General features: G+C 43.1%; 1 protein-coding gene across 6 annotated transcripts in view; it reads left to right on the top strand.

The window, feature by feature from the left end:
* The first annotated feature begins 1,813 nt into the window (after positions 1 to 1,813).
* The window catches only part of LOC136444768 (adhesion G protein-coupled receptor L2-like), a 33,446-nt gene continuing 15,039 nt past the window's right edge, over positions 1,814 to 20,220 (top strand). For 2 of the 6 annotated variants that reach the window (XM_066442505.1, XM_066442502.1), the window contains exons 1-5: positions 1,814 to 1,981; positions 12,448 to 12,571; positions 12,982 to 13,195; positions 15,665 to 15,777; positions 16,568 to 17,353. In XM_066442505.1, the coding sequence (XP_066298602.1) occupies positions 12,490 to 12,571; positions 12,982 to 13,195; positions 15,665 to 15,777; positions 16,568 to 17,353 (1,195 nt within the window). In that variant the 5' untranslated portion in view covers positions 1,814 to 1,981; positions 12,448 to 12,489. Of the gene's footprint in view, positions 1,982 to 12,447; positions 12,572 to 12,981; positions 13,196 to 15,407; positions 15,521 to 15,664; positions 15,778 to 16,567; positions 17,354 to 20,220 lie in introns of all 6 variants that reach the window. The other 4 variants (XM_066442504.1, XM_066442503.1, XM_066442506.1 and 1 more) reach the window with 4 other exon arrangements.

The raw sequence follows: 20,220 nt of genomic DNA, 5'->3' as shown, positions 1-20,220 counted from the left end.
GCTTCTCTAATTCCCCGTTCGAACCAGCGTTCTTCACGATCTAGGATGTCCGTGGATTCGAAATTGAATGAGTGTCCCTGGTTGTGTTTTAGATGGTGGTAAATGGCAGAGGAGTAGCGGTTAGCGCTCTTTCTGCAATGTTCCTTGTACCTTTCTTTTAGTGGTCGACTTGTCTCCCCAATGTACATGTTATTGCAGTTCGGTTCCTCACATTTCAGTTTGTAGATGACATTGGCTCTGTTTCAAAATCTTATCCAGTTGCTTGAGTAATTATTTTTGGCGTATCTTATTACCTGGATGTCTAACCTTCATCAACGTATCAAGGAGGTTATATTTTAAGTACTGGCTGGCTGTGGTTGCAAATTGTGATTCTATCATAAGCTATTTAAAACTCTCCAGGCCAAATATTGACCCCATTTGACCGATTTCCGCTATTTCCCCGTCCCCCAAAGCCAGTCCGGTTGACTACAGACAGACCCCGGTGTGTGTGCTCGCGCCCTGTGTGTGTGACCACACCGCAGTGTGTGCCCGTGGCAAACTGACGGGCTGAATGAGATAAAGGGTTGGCAGAAAGGCTGGCGTTACATTGATGTAAATGCGGGTTGATGTTGATCCATCGTGTGCCTGAATAAAACAGCGGCGGGGTTTTAGACGTGGGCAGCGCTTTGTGACGTGGCTTTAGGACTAATACTAAGTAGATAGTCTCCATAGGCAGCTGGAAAAAAGGAGAAATTAACTTGATCTGAAATTTCATCTGTGTTGGTAGAAGGCTATCTGATTTACCCAAATTTTCGACTGATCAGCTACAGCTAAGACTGAAGCTGATAAGTCGAAAATTCGGGTAAATCCAATTTTTGTGTTGGCAATTGCAGTTCAACTTTGGTTTAAATAGGCTTGATGATATGCCAGAAAAGTTAGCCAGTCAAAAAGTACAGTTTGCAACCTAAGTTCTTTTCCCAGGAACCTATACTATAGTGTCTGGTACAGACCAGTCTAGTCTCAGACAGCAGGTTTGAGGAAGGATAACACAAAAAGCGCGTCGGTTGTCGCGCCAGGGGAAATCATTTGTCCCGAGAAGCCTGGAGAATCGATGTGACGGGTCGTCAAGGGCGCGTGACAGGCTATTTCCTTTTGACCTGTTTTTTTGTCCTCTTCTTCTCGCATTTTCACCCGACCCTCTCCAAGCCTGGGATTTCGAGGTTTTTGTTTACGCAGTGGATGCCTCTTTTGTTGCTGAGCTGTCACATAGAATGTAAACATTATCTAAAGACCGCGGCGTCTATTGGCAGAGAGCTGGTGGGATAAGGTCCTCGGGTTATCCACTGATCCCTTGACCGTAGGTGCTGTCCGGCAGTACCCGGGCTGTGTCAACCCTCCCCCCGAAGGCAGGAAGCCGCAGGCTCCGATCAGATCGTCCCTGAGACCTATCGGGCCCCGAGACGTGCTCCTTCCCCTGTATGAGACGTGTTGCCGTGCCTATACTACACAATGACGCCCGGACGGTTTCCTGTATGACTCATTCTGATTTCCTTCTTTGGTTGTTCAGTCAGCCGGATCCAAGCCTCCAGTCTCCATTGCACAGGGCGTTAGGATTCTCTTTCAGGGGGAGATATGCATAAAATATACATACTAATAAAACACCTTTATCTGAATGAAAGGTTATCACAAGTACACAAAACTTCAATTCTCCTAGTGTCATGTCTATGAAGCAAATCTATATATTTGTGTATAAATTATATTGACAATATCTTCGTATTTATACGGATTATTTCAATCACCTCCCCCCGCGAAAAGTGGCAGGACCCTCCCGATCCTCTGGATGTTAAATTATGTATGAGGTAGGGAGTGGAGGTTGCGCAGCGGTTTGCGTTTTTGCTCTGAAGTCTGTGCCGAAAGATCGCCCAACTTGGCTTTTACGTGCCCGATCCTCGGATATTCCTTAGCACAGAACCTTGTGACGAGCCCCAGGCGTCTGAGACAGGTGAGTTTGACGTCTTAGAGCGACATGTTGGCGGCATAAGGCGCATGTTTGTGTCGGGGTGCGGACCAGGTTGTGTGACATGTATACAGATGGCGGTGTTAGCGAGGCCGGGCTGCTGTAGGCTGTGTGGAGTTGTGATGGCAGACAGCGTACCTGTGATGGCAGACAGCTAACCTGTCTGTGGTTCATGTCTAAGATCCGTCCCTGTCCGCCTGAGAGCCGGTACAGAAGCGGACGTGCGGTGTGTGAAACCGGTCGGCATGTCTGCAGGTTCGGCCGGAGGATGTTATCATGTCGGTTAGCCTGAATCATCGGGGCAGGGAGCAGGGCAAAGCGTCAAAACACGCCGCCACGGCCGGGAAAATCCGCTCTAAATGTCTCCAGAATTATCTTAGAATCACAGTAATGCTTGAAAAGGTGGTGTGGACGACTTTAAGGGGTAGATTATGGAGAAAAACTGATCTTGTATGTGTTAAGAAGGTCTGTAAGCCCCCAACAACATGGTGGTCCCCTGCCCAGCTCAACCTTAATTCTCCAGATTTACACCAGCAAACTGTGGGTCTGAATGGGGGGAGAAACGTCTCTCTAAGATCACCCCGATGTTTGGTTTGTCAAATCGTGCCCCAGATTGGTGATTTTGCCCCCAAGTTTTGTTGGTAGATCAAAAGGAAAACATTAATTTGGTATGCAAACTTGCAGGTCTGGGTCTGCCTGCTGGCAGTTCATTATTGCTTCTTGTCAAAACATATTAAAACCCTATCTCAGAACCCCCTGCACCTGGTGCTAGGGCAGGGAAATTTCTTATTCCTCAACCCTAGATGATTTGACCAAGAAGTTGCAAGAGATAGCGTTAAACGGTACAGAAGAAATCGTTCTTTGTTAAGAATAACGAAGCGGAAACAATTTTCGGTCTACAAATAGTACAAACGGAAACCACAAGTGCAGTGAACTTGGTCCGAGCTCTTTACGGGTGCATCTGCTTAATTAGTTCTCGGTTAATTGGCAAAGAGAAGGGTTGTTTGGGGAAACAAAAGGGAGTTTGCTGTGCCTCTGTGGACTTGGCTGCACGGTTGGTACACACAGTAACCACCACCCCCATACTGCAGACTCATCGGCCATTCTGCTGAAAAATGAGTGGGAAAAACGGAGACCTAATGACCCTTACTGACAGCAGCTATAGAAGGAACCCTGTAATTGCACCGTCTTGGTTCAAGGATTTGTAGGAAAATGGTCGGCAGTTTTCCTTGTTTGTGGACGGCCGGCCAATTTGTGTGTCTGGGTTAAAGGATCGGCAGGAAAACTCGCTGTGTTGATGAGCAAAACTGTGGAACATTAGGGCAGGGGTCAAATATTCCAGCTAGACTTGGCCTTGTATGATCTGCAGCAAGACTAGTCGTATATCCAAACACAGTCTGGGATAACAAAGAGGTTTAAGCCTCCTTGGTAACAACAGATGTTTCTTCATATTATCATGGAAATACAGAGCAAAATATGCAGGAGTTTCACCTTGCCAACACTTTCCACACCATTGTACTAAAAACTTCTGAGCAGATCCCTGCTGGAAGATTGGTCTGAGTTTTTTCTTGCAATGTATTTTTTGGCAATCTTCCTCAGAGTACAGACCTCTAGTGTCAGACTATCATATCAGCGGCATACATGATTTGTCTGCGAGTTTTTGTGTTTCCAATCGGCCTGGCTGGGATGCCAGAGTCGCACATATGGCGGAGAACTTTGGCGATGTTTGGTAGTCAGACTGAGGTGTTTCTGCTGAGCCTGTGGGGTGGATGGGGGTGAGCTATTGTGTTAGTAACTCCACTGATCACCCCTGCCTCCATGTGTCTTTTGTTTAGCCCAGGCCCTTTAGTTTTGTAAATAGATAATTACGGCTGGATTGTGCTGATGGCAGTGTGGGGAGCTGACCATGGCTGTTTATCACACCATAATGAGCGGTGTTAATGCCACACTTGTTCTGGTAATCAAGGCCCACACACAAGCCGAAGGGCCGTGTGTATTCGTGGGAATTTTGGCACTTAGGAGTGGAGGCAGCTGGGTGGAAGGATGGGTCAGTGAAACGTCCACATGTGAGTACTCCTGGTCCACAGATGGGGCAGCCTCACACAGTCAGCTCTGTTTAGAGGGAAAACATCCCAGGATACAGATAGACCATTAATTATGCAGCCCTACCACAGATAGTGTCAAGAAATTAAATCAGCCTGCACATCTCAATTGGGGGAATGGGTTAACCAGTCATTATCACTATGCTGATCTAGCTTCTGATATGGTATCAGATGATATAAATAAATCAAAGATGGCATCAAGGTAATCATATATCAAATAAACAGACTTCAGAAAGAATTATTGACACAGCAAATAGCTTTATATGGTCGGCTTGTTGCTTAGAAACAATGTTATTATATATTCACAACAAATGGTGATAGATTTATCAATGTCTGATTCAGGTTTGGTGTGTTACCTTATTAAAGTTATTCAGCATTTAGATAGGGCAATCTGGTATGTTTACTCAGGTGAGCTGGCCTTTGCTGTATCTCATTCACAGTAGGGTGAATATGTACTTTCATGCACCCAAAATGAGATATATATGTTTGCCCCTAATTTTTGACTGTTGGTGCACCCTCTACCTTGTAGATGTACCTTGATATATCTGTAGGGTTGTGTACATAAAGGTCCAATTGTATAGCACATTCTTGACATTGGGTTGTCAGAAAAAATGATAATACTGTTGTTGTATTATTTGTTTAGAATTTTGAAGTTAGCTATAGAATATATAGGGTTCTTTATTCTATATGTTGTTGACCCCAATTATTTTCTGTGCGAGGAAGTTTTGGTGAGGTTCACCTAGACTCCCAAAAGTGACTTTTGAGTGATTGAGTGTGATTGAGCACAAATTGTACAACCCTGTGTATGGTCTGACTCTTGTAGTTATTTGTTCCAAGTGTGTGAGACCCTGAATACACATCAGCTGTTGCCTGTAGTGTGCTGGGACAATGGCTCATGAATGTGCTCCCTGCATGAAGGACAGTTTTCAGGGGTGTTTCTCAGAAACAATAGGGTGTGAATGACTCAGTGGTGAAACAAAACCACTCATGACTGGGTGAATGAGGTGTGAGTGTCCAAAGAATACTGAATAACTGTGCATAAGAATTGGGATTCAAACTGTGTGATAGTAGAGCCTCAACATGAAGTTCTCTCTCAGATTCATGTAAAATGCATCAGTTCATGTTTTATGGAATTCTGAAAATCATGAAAAGGGCAAGACTAGCGTTTTGACTGCAAGGCTTTGTGTCAAACTTGAGACATGTTTTGTTTAGAAATACGCAAGAAAAACAGACAAAATCCCTCAGCAGTTTTTGCACAACTTAGCAAATCCTTCTATTGTTGTTCCTCCCCCTGCTGGGCTAAATTTCTGGCAGCGGAATTATTTTGGTTTCCAGGTCGGGCAGCAGAGAGAAGGTTAATTAGAGGTTACAGAAAAATCCGCAGACACCGACTTTCATGTTCGGGTTAATGAAACTGTAAATTTCCCCCACACGTCTGTGTGTGTGCCAGTCAGCGCTGGTTCATCTCTTAATGAGATCTTTATAATCACTGTAAACAACCTTGGAGTAAACAATCGCGCCCTTGGACCGACCTTGTTGTCTGTAGGGAGGGGTAGATTATTACCCACGTCAGCCGTCGGAATGTTTGGAATGTCGGAAATCTTCAGACTTTGACCTTCAAAGGATGTACCTGGGTTTGAAGTGGGGCGGTGTTAATTGGTGTGCGACCTTGGAGAAATCTTTGTCCTTTCTGCATTGTTGTCGGTAATTTCTTTAAGAAAACCTCAAAGAGACGGAATGTTTACATAGAATCATGGCGTCTGCCGCGGAGACTAAGAGAATTAGTTAGTCACTTTGTGTGCCAACACTGCTGACGTCCAAATTCAAGAGAAAATGATCTATACACCAGTATTTCAACTTGTAACACAATGTAAGTTTTGTGTACAGTTTTACGATAAACCGGATAGTGAGTGAGTGAGTTTTACCTATCATTTGAAAAAAATTACTTCCATCTTTTGTATGAGATTCCAAGTTGTCAATGTCTTTCCAAATTTTATGTGAGTTATGTGACCTGTAATCTGTATGTACATATGGTTTGTATCCTTCATTACTGTAGATAAGGAAATATTCACGGTGGTTTTATTTTGGCAGTTTACACACTGTCACTGTGTGTATACCTCATGTATTTGGTCTTCCCTGTGCCCCCCTCCCCTTACTTCCCTGTAAAGTCAAAACACAGAAACACCTGTCCATGTTACAGGTTACCCAGGTGTGTGAGGAAACGTATGACATTGCTGCCATGCAAAAGGCGATGCCCTCGGATGCGGTCTTGCCGTGGTATGTTCCCAGAACGTCGCCCCCCCTCCCCTGTAAAATGGACCAGCCTGCCTGACCTTGCTACTTGACTCCCAAAACCTGCTGTGTAACGATTGCTATTCAGTTCATAACCTGTAGTGGAGTGTTGATGTTCAACTGACATGAATCACACATTATTGTACAGGCACAAGTCGCACAACTGGGCAGTCAGCAGTTTTCGACCCCGTTCACACTCATTTTTTTCAATCGCGATTGAAGTATAATCGCGATTGTTCGATCCGATCGCGATTGAACGCAAAGAAACTTTTGCGTTCACACTGCTTTTCGCCAAGTGGATTAAAGTACGCCGTGATCCGATCGCGATTGAAGCACGATTGAAGCATGCTATCGGCGATCATCTGGTAAATGTTGTTGTTGTCCTTGTTGTCCTTGTTTTGTGTCTATTTTTCCGCTAGACATTGTCACTTGGTGCGGTAAATGTCCCTCTTTCGGTGACAGTTACCCAGTTTGGCCTGCACCTCCTCTCTCCCCCAGATTGCGATGAGGACCCTGGTCTCCTCATCGCGCCATCTACCACCAGCTGAAGTTGCTGACGGAGTTTTATTCTTCTTCTTGGGCATTGTTGACGATGAAAAGTTGTTGTTGTTGTTGTTGTTGTTGTTGTAAAAGAGCGATCTGACGTGCGGATTGGGTTTGTTTTCCCGCGCGATGCGAACTATGACCCCACGTACCCGCATGTATGACCTCCCACCCCCGGAACCAGCCGAAATCTCCGCCGATCGCGATGGAATGAATCGTAGTTGTGTTCACACTCAAAATTTGATAGGATTGGATTGGATCCGATCGCGATTAATCCAATCAAACTACCTCCGGAGGTAGTTACAATCCAATCGCGATTGGATCGTTTTGGATCGTTCCAATCGCGATTGGGAGCGTTCACACTGAAAAAATCAATCGCGATCGGATCGATTCAATCGCGATTATACTTCAATCGCGATTAAAAAAAATGAGTGTGAACGGGGTCTTCATGCCCTATGTTCACACTAACCCCACTGCCTCAGTACATGAACAGGGGTGCCTAAGTATTCATACGAATTTTACGGAAATCATAGTCATACAATCTGTTACTAAGAAACATAGAAATTTTACGGAATTCATAGGAGCTTTACGGAATACCATACATACGATCCTAACTTTAACTTGTTTAAGTAAAATCTGTATGAATTCCATAAAATTTGTATGTTTCCAAGTAGTGGATCGTATGAATTATGTAAAATTTGTATGTTTCTGAGTTGTGGATCATATGAATTCTGTAAAATTTGTATGTATTCCGCAAAACTTATAATGTTTAGGCACCCCTGATGACATTCATAGACATACAACATGTAGTAGAGATACATGTATTCATTTGCAGAGGGTAACACCAAAAACGGAAATGTTTTTTCATGGCTGTTTACATAATAACTCGTTGGAATGTTTTGTGTCATGAGTTGTGTTTTGTGACAGCGTTTTCTGACTGAAAAGCTCAACAGTCGGTGTCAATGTCAAAACAGGACATGAAATATTGCCTTTCCCTCCTTTGAAAATGGGCTGGTTTAGAAAAGATTTGAATTACAACCATAATAGCATGAATATCTCCATCGGGTGTGACTTACATGTACATAGTACACTTGATGAAGATCCGTGTATCGACAAGTTGATAAAATGTTACGTTGGTAGCTGAATAAATTGTTGTACTGAAACTTACATGTATGAAATATTTACCCACAACTTGGTAGAATCACCCAAGTTACCCTTGAATAGGTAACGTGTATTCAAGAATTTGCTACATCCGCATTGTTGCCATTTTTGTCGAGCACGTTTTCCCGCCCCTTAGCTCAGTGATGTCTGGCTAACATCATTGTCACTGGGCATGGATGGACACCAGTTAAATTATTGGGGACAGCAAATACTGCAACAAACATCAGAACATAGATGTAACTTTGAAGAGAAGACATTGAAACAAGGCAATCAGAGGTCACAGACTTCACCCCCTTACCCATACTTTGCAATCCCACTGACAGACAACAGCACGAAGGATGTATGGCAATGCTGCATTGTGTTTATTTGGAATCACAGAAACACATTCAGATACAGGCCTGTAGACGCAGACAGACAGACAGACAGACACATGTAGACACAGATAGACAGACAAGCTGGTAACAACTCTATAGCACATGAGCTTAAAGGTGAAAATTCATTTTCAATAAAACTGTTTTGACAATGTTTTGTAGTTGATCATTCATGCAAAATAAAAAGTGAAATTGGGAGTCACAGACACACAAACAGACATGCACACATACAGACCGACTGAAAACAGGAAGTAACTGGATAAGGGTGACGTGAAAATTCAGTGCTTGAATGGAAATGTTTTGACGCTGTTTTATAGCAGATCGTTCATGCAAACGGACATTTTTGTTGTTGTCCCTTGACTTGCCTGGCGAGACGTGAATGGGCGCTTTTCACGAGCGTTGACCCGACAGTTCCGTCTGCGATTACGACGTTTTCAACCGTCAGTCAGGCGTTTAACAGGTTGGTTAAGAGTTCTTTTGGCAGGGACCCAAAAGGTATAGTTGAGAGAGTCCTGTTGTTCTTTTTCTGCCCTGTTTAACTAGCCAGGGTTCTGTTTTCTGTAGGACAGTCAGTTTCCTGTTACACTAACTACAAGGGTGGATCAGTGTCAGGCTGGAATGTGTTCATAATGGGAGGACTGACAAAAGTGACATGGAGAATTGTCCTGATTTTCTTTCATTACCTTCCCAAAGAAGGTTACTGTAGTTCACTTTATCTTGACGGTAGCAAAATTTCACTTTACAAATTGTAAGGAATATGGACATTTCCACTGAACTTTACCTTCACGGTGGCGGCAAGTGATTTACAGAACAGATGTGTGAAGGAATCATAAATAATTACAACAGGTTTTTCACGGTGATGAAATTTAAACGTATGTATGTGTTCTATGCAAGCTATGGTCACGACTTTTGGGTGGTACGTAGCTCTTGTTCTCGGGAAGAGGTGATATAAGTTTGGGCCCTCCAGCAGCATTCTGTGGAACTGCAGGGGGCCTTTAATTCTTCCTTCTATCCTTCTTTTCTTTCTGTCTGTCTGAAGTTGATGTTGAGGTGAATATGGTGACTGATGCTAAGATTTACATCTTTCTACATTCCTGCATGCACTCTGTACTCTAAACAAAGAGGCTCTCAAGTTATCACATTTTAACAAAGAGACTATTCAGTGTTCCTCTGCCCTGTGGCTGACTGTGTATGCCTTACCTGTAATGTATATTATTGAGAATGAAACACACATTCAACCTATAGTTAAGAACAAGTAAAGATCATAAAAACTTAAGAAACCTACCATTTAGCAGGCTCTAAAACCCAAGGCTAGCTGTGATGTTATGAATCAACTTTTAGTCAAATTCCAGTGTGGTGACGTTATTGTTATATAAATGTATGCAAAGCATGATTCATGTACAATGTAGCTGTTATGATCTTACTTGTCCGGTTCGCTTGTATAGTTTTTCTTTGCTGGTTATTTGTTAGCTGCAATTTATGAATCATCATACCTCACAGTCATTTTCAACCTCAAAGGACTACCAAGAAAAGAAGAGAATTCATGAATCATCATACCTAATCCAGTGCTAATATCAACTAACAGTTGTAAATATTTTTTTCCTGAAGTTTTAAACATTTTTTAAATTTGCATGTTGAAGGTTTGTACTTCAAGCACAGAACTTGCTATTGTTTGTCTAGCCTGACTGAATCATACAATAGCAGCCCTTCTACTGGTCAGTCTATTGTTTATCTAGCTGAACACTGTAACATGCAGGCCCCTGACAGTGAGAGGCTGTGTAACGTAGGCTACTTTGTATTCATTCTTACCAACACTTCTTCTTCCATACTGGTCAGGCACTCCGCTAGTCTGGACCTGGAAACTGCTTTATCAAAAATAAATCCCGTCCAAATTGGCTGCCAGTCCTAGACCTCACTACAGTGTGACAGTACTTATCTCGAGTGTCATGTTGAGCCTTGTAGGTTATTTCTCTAGATATCAGGCAATTCTGTGACATGACAGACACTTCAGAGTATGGCAGGAAAAAGGTACTTGTGGCAGCACCAATTTAACTTGTACGTTGTGGTTTCTGTGGTACCATAAAGAATATCATGCCAATGTTAAAGATCAACATGAAAACAGAGTCCGAGGGAAAACTCTAAATCAGTATATGTTGTACCTTGGTACAGTCTAAGGGAGAGAGTACAGTCAGATTCAAGTTAACCTTCCAGCCTTCTGTTTTTATCTTGAGGTCTTCATCATTTTTACTCTACGTTATATATGTTAACCTTCTCCCTGCTGCCTAACTCTGTAACCAATAGGGAATCGGGTGCCAAACAGCTACTTCAGTGTACTAAAGGTTAAATGTCCCAGGAGCTAAATTGGTATGGCCCCCTGACCTGTTCTAACCCATATCTGTGGTTTGGGGACCAGAAATTGAGAGTAATCAGAACTCCATGGCTGCCTCCAGGGGGTGATGTTATAAATGAGATCAGTGGCAGGTGGATGGTATTATCATATTAATGGGAACGGAAATGTAGCCGCTCCAATTTTAGCATATAGAACGCCATTTTCCCTCTGGCCATTTCCAGGAAGCGGAGTTGGTACTGTAAATGCATTTAAGTTTGCATAGTTTTTATTTCGCGGTAGAGAGAAAATGTAGTGTTCGCGGTGGTTTAAAGTTGGCGTTTGAAACAATAATAGCGCTACAGTCATCGGTGGGCAAAAAGTTTTGCGGTGGATTTAAGTTTGCGCTGAAAGTTCACTACGAAAACCGCGAACATAAAACCACCGTGGACATTTCTGCATTTACAGTATGCCATGTACTGATGCCGTGATGGGGTTCAGTGTTCAGGGGAAATTTCCTTCGTTCTTCTCCTTTGTATCCTGCTGAGCTCTTATTTCTGAGGATTACTGGCGGTGGCGCCGGCGCTCTTTTCAATTACTAGCACACTGAAGGGTCGACCACGGCTTAGCGCCCCGTCCTAAGGACGGCAACCCTTTCCAGTAGCGCAGAGTTTGAGTGAGGAACAACAGCTGGGATGCAAACCCAGAACCTTCTACATGGAGTCAGTGAACCTTAGGGTGAAAGACCCTGTTTTTGGACACATTATAGCTGTACAGCAGTTACTGTAAATGCATTTAAGTTCATGTGGCTTTTATTTCGCACCAAGTGGAAAATGGAGCGTCCGCGGTGGTTTTAATTTTGCGGCAGTGCTATAGTCACATATATGCTACAGTATTGGACAAAAATATTAGTGAACATAAAACCACTCTGCAGTTACGTCTTCAAGCAGATGTATCAGTGGAAATGACGGTATGACACTCGCTGGCTCGGTCATGATACTGCTTTTGCCAGTTGAAAAATGTCACTGCCACCATAGATTTGCTTAGAGATTACATCAGTAGCTGTGGTGAAATTAGACAATTTTCCACATTTAACCCGAACCCTGGGAGAGTCTAGAGGGGGGCTGGGATCTCCATGGTAACTAAATACTGGAAAGGTTGAAATCGGCAGGATAATTATAGTCCTGTGTGCCTGTGGGAGAGAGAAGCTGAGCTTGTTGTGGCCGGCTGCCAGTCCTGGGGCAGGTTTGGTACTGCCACTACTACTGGGGACGCTGGTGTGGAACTGTCATCACTGTTTTCCCATGTTTGCCTTCCTATAAGTTGTACTGTAAAATGGGAAATGACAGCACGGATGTTATTTTGTGGTACGGAGAAAGTGGAGTGTTCGTGGTGATTTTAAGTTCTTGTGAAACGGGGTATGTAGGCAGAAGATAGAACAAAAGCGTTTGCAGTGGTTTTTGAAAATGAATTCCCATATAATGACTGACAAAAAAAATTTAAAGCTGGAGACAGCCCTGGCATTGATGTACAGTATAGTCAACTTCAACAAAAATCCATCATTTTTGTTTGCTACATATTTCTTTTATAGTTTTGGTAGTTCGGCATGCTGTTCAAATTTTGCAATCTTTACTGACGTTATTTCTCTTGTTGCAGACCGCACTTCCATGTGACCCGTCGGAGGTCGTCCCCGTAACCATGGAAACACCCCAGCTGACGGCGAAGCTGCTCCTGTCTATGCTCGTCCTGCTGCTGATGGGACTCAGCCTCGGGAACGAGAGTAAGGCTTGTTTGTTGTTTGTTTGCTTGTATGATATTCATAGTTAGCTGCCTCATTGTGGAACACACCAATTCTGAAGCTCTGTTGTTTCATTGAGTTCATTATGGCAACTCCTCCACGTGGAAGCCTTTAGTTGGTTTGATAAGTAGTTTCAAATCTTCCAGTTATGATTTTTGTATGACTTAAACTCCAGAAAAGATGATAGTTTTCACCCTGTATACTGGTCTTGTAAGTATATATGTACATCTGGAACTATTCTGCTCTTTCCTATTCCTTGGCTGGGGAATATTTCAATGATTGACACTAGACCAAATAATAAAAATCATTGCTGTAGTCCATTGGCTTCTTGTGTATCGGTATGGCTTCTGAGGATCAAGTAACGTGATGTTCTGTTGTTATGGCAACCACAGCAGCGGTGCATCCGATTGGCTTCCCCACGGCGACGAACCGCGAGATCGCCTGCGAGGGGCTGGTGATTAACCTGCGCTGCCCGAGCCATCGCGTCATCTTTATCGAGGGTGCGAACTACGGGCGAACGGACAACCTGACGTGTGCGCGGAACCCACGCCGCATGCGCAACACCAACTGCCGCCACCCAGACTCGCTCAAGATCATGTCGGACAGGTGAGGTTTTTGTGGATTCTGATTTTGTTTGAACTTCAAACTTTTATTTAAAAATCAACTAAGCTGCACATGGAACGCAATGTAGACAGTACTGAATTGTGTACATTTTTGAGTAGATTAATATAAAAGCAGATTTAATGACTTGATTTAAATCCTTGTCATTAAAAAGTTTCATATACAAACAGCCTTTAAAAGAATCTCAGACAATGAGTGTTGATCAAAACAGCATTAATGTAGGGATTGTCTCCTTTTGTTATAGTGTCTGCTGATTGTGCTCTGGGGGTGCCTCTAGTCTTTTTTGTATATTGTCTGACCGAACTGTACATATGTAGCCTGATATACATGTAACCTAAGCTAAGGGACATCATACATAGCAATTTGGTAACTGTTTTTTCTGCAAAGTTACCATTTGTGCTGTTTAAGTTTTTCTAGAAACTTTCTTCTATCTTTATCTGTGTTAAATTCTATTACTGAAGCATAATTAGAATTGCCAAAATTATACAGACATTTTCAACCAAGATGTAACGTTACACGCTCAGATGTTTTATTTTATGTAACGTTAAGTGGACCACTGTGCCATGCGTGTGTTTTAGCAAACTGTGTTTTATTTTCGCAGCTGTGGGCATGGATGTAGTTCGGCATCCCTGCATGTGGCAGAGCATACATACATACATATGTTGGTAGAGATTGCAATCTACCGGTAGAATTTTCGATCAGAATCTCTGTCCACACGATCAGGATGTTAGGAATGTGTTAGGGAGGTCTCCCTTTATATGTAATCCTGAGTTTCAAGTCAATCCATTAATCTGAAGTGACATGAATGGAAGTTGAAAAGTTCAGCCCTTTTAAAAATTTTAGCGAATAGCCATTTGCACAGAAAGACTCTGGTCGGGATATCTACCAGCAGAATCTGATTCTGCTCTGTTGCAGTCTCTACCTAGACATATACATGTGTCTGGCTAGAGTACAGAATAGGTTAGCACGCATGTGTTCTTATTGTTCCCTAACCCCAATGAGTTGCGTTCATGAGTTGCTTTCCATTTTTCAGAAACGGGACCTTGTTTGGAGCATGTCAGTTTCGCTGAGACTGTTAAATGTTGACCCATTTTTGTCGCTAGGTTCTGTGGCATGTTTTCCATCAGCCCTGGGAAGAGAGAGGATTTATTTTCTGTTTGGCTTACACCAGTAGCAACTTTTGTGTCTGGATGTACTAAACAATGTGTTCAGTTTATAGTTCCTTCATTGCTTACCCTTCGTAATAGGATATAGAATGATATAATTTGATGCTTTTACTTTAAGTAACAGAGAGGGGAAAGAAAAAAAAATTATTACAGTTTAGTGGTACCTAAGAAAGTAGACATAGCGTAACTTTGCAATGATTTTTAGATAACAATTATTTTGACTTCTTAAAAATGAATATTGCAACTGAAATAAAACAGCTTTAGTGTCGTGTTGAGAAAAAAGGAACTGCACGATGGAAAGAAAAGACAGAAATTACAGTTATGTAGCACCAAAGAAAGTGACATTAATTTTAGATCAGTTTGTGTAACTGAACTACGACTCCTACAGGCTGGAATTTATGCTGGATGCTTGTTTATGTATCTAAGAAGGTGCCAGAGCGTGACTCAGACTGTTCTAGTCAGCTGAGCTGTAAGCTGAACAAGTATTTACAGACTCTGCCTGTAGCCTTAGGGATAAACATGTCCTTGCCTGTCAGGAAGTGAGTAAGGCCCGGGCACTTTCGTCATACTTTCACGGTAGGACAGGTTTTCCAAAGCAGGATTATTTCTTGGAACAGTTGGGGATGTGCCCTTGAAAATATAGCCGATAGCTAACAGAAATAAGACCAAGGCAGACGCAATTTCAGTATGAGGAAACAAAGGTACAGCGAACGTGACCGCGGTAGGATTTTTTTACCTCGATGAAGGTTAGACATCCAGGTAATACGATATACCAAATAACAGGTACTCAAGCAATTGGATATGATTTTGGAAACGGTCAGACGTTTCAAGTAGCACCACAGTCAGTGACTCAAGATTTGTCGAACAGCAGGTTTTAACCTCGAACTATCAATTGTTACGCAAATTACCTGATGTGTACGGAGGCAGTATGTTTTACCTGATGTGTACGGAGGCAGAGTGTTTTACCTGTAGTGTACGGAGGCAGGATGTTTTACCTGATGTGTACTCACCTTTCTTCTCTCTGCCTCTAGATGCAACAGCCACTCCAGCTGCAAGGTGGGCGCTCTCGACGCCACGTTTGGCGGCGACCCCTGCCCAAAAACGTACAAATTCCTGGAGGTGCATTTTAAATGTCTCACCCACAGTGAGTAACCCTCGTACCTCCGGCCTGCGCTGTCCCGCCTGTACGCACGCACGCACACATACATGCACGCCCCCTAGTGGCTCAGCCCTGTACTGTACCACCCTGACCAGTCATGTTGCCATTTTCCGATCCTGTCGTGTCTAGATGTAACAACAGATCTCAGTGTGTGGTTCCCGCGCTCGATGGGGTGTTCGGCGAGGACCCGTGCCCCGACACCTACAAGTACCTCGAAGTGTTCTTTCGTTGTGTGTCCAGCTGTGAGTACCCTTCCCATCATGCCTCTGGGTACCCATCATGCCTTGGGTGCCCGTTCCTTTCCTCTCCGCATGCACACTCACTCCATTCCCGACATGTCATCGCATGGGGCGAGAAAGTCTAACCTAGACGAGCGTTCAGTCTCACACGAGTCATGTAGAGTAGACAGAGACGCTTTCCTGACGCTTCTGGTTGGAGTTTGCACTAATCTGGAAGTCTGAACTTGAACATCAACTCACTGTAAAGATTAAATATCAGTTGTGCTTGGATTCATTGGAAATATGGTTCTAATATTGCTGCCTGGAAAAAGGGTATTTTACCCAGCTACCGGTATGTACCAAAAACCTTGACAATTGTGTAAAATCCACATATACCAAATGTAGAAACATGTTATAAAGTAACCAACAGTTAAAGCTGATTCAAGTCTATTTTGCCATGAATATATCTGGAATATAGTAAAGTCCAGTTTGTTTTTTCCAATACATCCAAGCATGCTGTAACAAAGTGACTTTTTTAGCCAGTGTGTGAGACTAACTTCTTACTAAGTAAGTTCATCAATAACTTCTGGATAACTTCTGTCAACTGCAAGAAGGGGAAAGATGTAACTTGGTGGGCAAGCTGGTGACACATGGGAAGGTTTGCGGATGTCTTAGACGGACTAGGGTTCCAAGGATGTGTTCTAAGATGTAACAGCTTGTAGTTAAGATGTGGAGTGTTTTAAGACAAGGAGCACGGTTAGAGTAGACCCAGTACGTCTTGATGTGTTTGTGATCTGTAATTTACCCATGTTAGTCTTTGAGTGTCCGGGAACGCTGGAATCTGTGGGCGCGCCGGAAACGCACTGCCAGATGGGAACCAAGATCGGGAGCTGGTACCGCGACCCTGTCCCTGGCGTGGGGAAGGGCAAGATCTACGTCATGCCTTGGCGACCCTTTAACACGATAAGCGTGGACGAATACGCTGACCTGGACGACCTGAAAGACTTGAAGCCATCGCGTACGATCCCGCTACCGGATAAGGTCGACGGGACAGGGTTTGTAGTGTATGACGGAGCTGCGTATTACAACAAGGAACGATCGCCCAGCATCATCAAATTTAACCTGTCGACGTTAAATAGAGACTTACAGAAGGAGCTTCCAGGAGCGAGGCACCACAACGAGGCTCCATATCGCTTCGGCGGGATGTCGGACATCGACTTAGCGGTGGACGAGAACGGATTGTGGGCGATTTACGCCACGGAGGAAAGCGAGGGAAGAATGGTGATTGCAAAACTTGACCCGGATTCCCTTGTTGTCGAAGAAACCTGGGAGACGAACTACAACAAGCGCGCGGCCACAAACACGTTCATGCTGTGTGGGAAACTTTACGTGGTGAGCACGCGGTATGTCCAACCCGTAGATACGGGAGGGAAGCTGGTGTACACGTTCGACACGACAACGGGAGACGCCGAAAACATCAACCTCCCGTTTTACAACGAGTACGGCTACAACACCCAGGTGGACTACAACCCGCGGGACAACACGCTGTACGTGTGGGACAACGGATACCTGCTCACGTACCCGCTAACGTTCCAGGCCGGTAAGTCGGGTGATGCTTGGGCCACGTCCAACGCACGGGGTCACGGTCTCGTCTTTAACGAGCGTGCGCTAATTAACGCACCGTAATGTCCATGGCTGACTAGCCTGCATGGGGTAAGGAATATTCGTAACTGCATAAAAGCATTATGCTTAATGGTGGCAAACTTAAAGCACGTCAAATGTAAAATTTCACTCGCTTGTGAAGCAAAATATAAATGTAAAGCTGAACATGACGTTATAAAGAGTAACTTCAGTGTGATACTTAAGAATGATAATTGCATGCCTCTCTGTGCCTTTGAATATTTTCGAATTAGAGACAACACTTGATTCATAACTTGTTAATGATGAAATTGCAGCAAAAATCGTAAATTGTTGGATATTTGGTCCCCACAGAAGCATATCATTATTCCAACAAGAAAGCTCCAAGTTTTGATGCTAGAAATAGTATCAAGCTGGAGAAAATATTCATCTTTAGTCACAACTCTCAATGAAAACAAGTGTTGTCTCTAACTGAAAGATACTTCTGACATCTTTACAAAGCTTTTTTGATACTCTCCAAGTGAGCTCCATTTCCTAACAACTCCCTCCTTTTGAGTTGCTTGGCTGAGCCTGAGTTCTGCTAACCTACAAACCTGCAGTATTTCTTCCCTCTCCCTTCTCTCGGCTCTGTCAGGGTTCCATTCCCTGTAGGGCAGACCTAACATAGCTGGCTTACAGACAAGTTACCTTTGCCATTATATAGTAGAGTTATTCTGTTACTGCTGGAAAAATCACACATCAAAGGCTGATTTTGGAAAGGTACTAAAAATGTATCTCAGCATCCATTTGAGCTCATAATTCAGTTAAGGAAAAAAAAAACTTTGCTTTTTGAGATCTATTTTGGATAGTAGCAAAAGTCAGTTATTTATTTATTTATCTATTTATCAATCTTTAGGGTAGTCCCTTCAGTTTGCAATGCTTGCCAAATTTTGCTATATAGAATACTATGCATGCCATAATGCCCCCCTCCCACCCCAACTGAATGCTTAAACAATAGGTTTCCACACTTAGTGAAATGTTTTTTAGGATTATCAAAGATTGTCATGTTATGCATGATCACAACTTTATTTTTCTGCATTACTAAGTGATGTGCCATTCGTTTTGCGATTTTCGTAACATTTCTGTTCTGTTTTTGCCATTTTTGTTCCATTTTTCGTTGCTTCCCGCTAACTGGGCATTTCACAGTGATGAACTGTTGCCATGATAGACATGAGAATTCTAGTAATTGTGTTGTTGCCATGGAAACCATACTATTTGTAGATAATGCTTGATTTTGGGCAGGAAATGTGGTTATGTTGTATTCTCATGGCTGCCACAGAATTTACCGCTTTTGCACCATTTTATGTCATTTTCATGATGTTTGTTTATTTTTGTTTGTTGTGTTGAATGTGATGTTATGCTGTTTGTGTTTCTGGCTTGTAGATGTTTGACCGCCAAGTAGGGTATTTCAAGTTTTGTGTAGCAACAGTACTTTTCATGAAAGGGCAAATTGTCTCAAATGTACCAGCAGTACCAACACATAGACAGTGTTTCCCCTAGTACCTTCTTGTGGCTTGGTGGCTCCCAGTACCAATCTTACCACCATGCTTATACAGTCACAAACTGGAGGTGTTCTCACATCAAAACTATCCGACAGAAAGCTTGTAGTCTGGGGTGAGTTTGAACAATGACCACCAGGCCTGCCTAAGGGTAGGGGAATCACTGATAGAAGATATGTTTAAAGAAGGATGGGGTCAACGTAATGTAAACCAGGGGGTTCATTTTAAGGGGCAAATGACTGAAAATTTATATTTCTCCATTTGAAACGACCATATATATTACAGTACAACAGTTACTGTTGACACTCCAAATTCTCTGTCAAAATATACAACTTTCCACCCCCTCTCTAAGATGGACCCCCTGGTGTGAAGATGGGCACATGTGTTCTGTTTGTAACTTATGCATGTGACCTTGGAAAAACAACATTGTGACCCTGAAGATATCCTGTTCATACAGTTGTATGCAGTAGTTTGAATACCGGTAGTGAGATCTTGTAGTATCCTTGGTATCACCATGGTCTGACATACTTTGTACTAGCAGTATCAGCTTTGTGTGTCAGAATGTTTGTTGAATAGTCAGATGCATTTAGAAACATCCTCACAGCGTCATAGCTGTGTAAGAAAGTTGTTCAGTTTTGAAGGAACTGTCCTTACTTGTACAATGTCACGTGAGCCATACAAAGTGCAGTAATATGTTGGATGTACACTTCTTACCAAGTAGTTTGGGTAATTGTAAACAAGTAGAACACAATGATCATAGACTGGTCAAAATGCAAAGTCAGTGATATGTAAACTCTCCATGGGATCATTGGGAAAGTTCATGTTACCATCCAAACAAAATCCCGCCGCCACGACATGTAGTCTGTCCGCTGGTCTGTAGTCTCGTCATTCCACCATCAGCCGTCCGCCATGTCTGCCTGTGTGTCCGTCCGTCCGTCTGTACCTCACAGCTAACACACCTGTCTCATCATCGTGACTAACAGCTACCTTCTTAGACTTGGTGTTCTGTTCAGTAAGGCTGCTCCCTTCGATTTGGATTTAGGAACAAAAAACTGAAATTGAAAATCAGCTTGAAAACTGAGTTTGAGGGAAAGTCTACCAAGTTTTCCTCCTAGCACTCTTGTTTCATGTTGTCCTCTTCCTCAATTTTTACTTAGAAATGTATGAAATCAAGGAAAGAAAATTCCTGTGGCCGAAGTAAGTTCTCCCCAGGCAGTACCTGCACCAGAACACCATGTTGTAAGAAGTCTCTAACCAAGACACCAGTGATCAGAAGAGATGACCTGGAAAC

The sequence above is a fragment of the Branchiostoma lanceolatum genome, chromosome 11 (genome assembly GCF_035083965.1).
Source record: "Branchiostoma lanceolatum isolate klBraLanc5 chromosome 11, klBraLanc5.hap2, whole genome shotgun sequence".
NCBI lineage: Eukaryota > Metazoa > Chordata > Leptocardii > Amphioxiformes > Branchiostomatidae > Branchiostoma > Branchiostoma lanceolatum.
The sequence above is the reverse complement of the archived record's forward strand: the minus strand, read 5'-3'. Positions and strand labels throughout refer to the sequence as shown.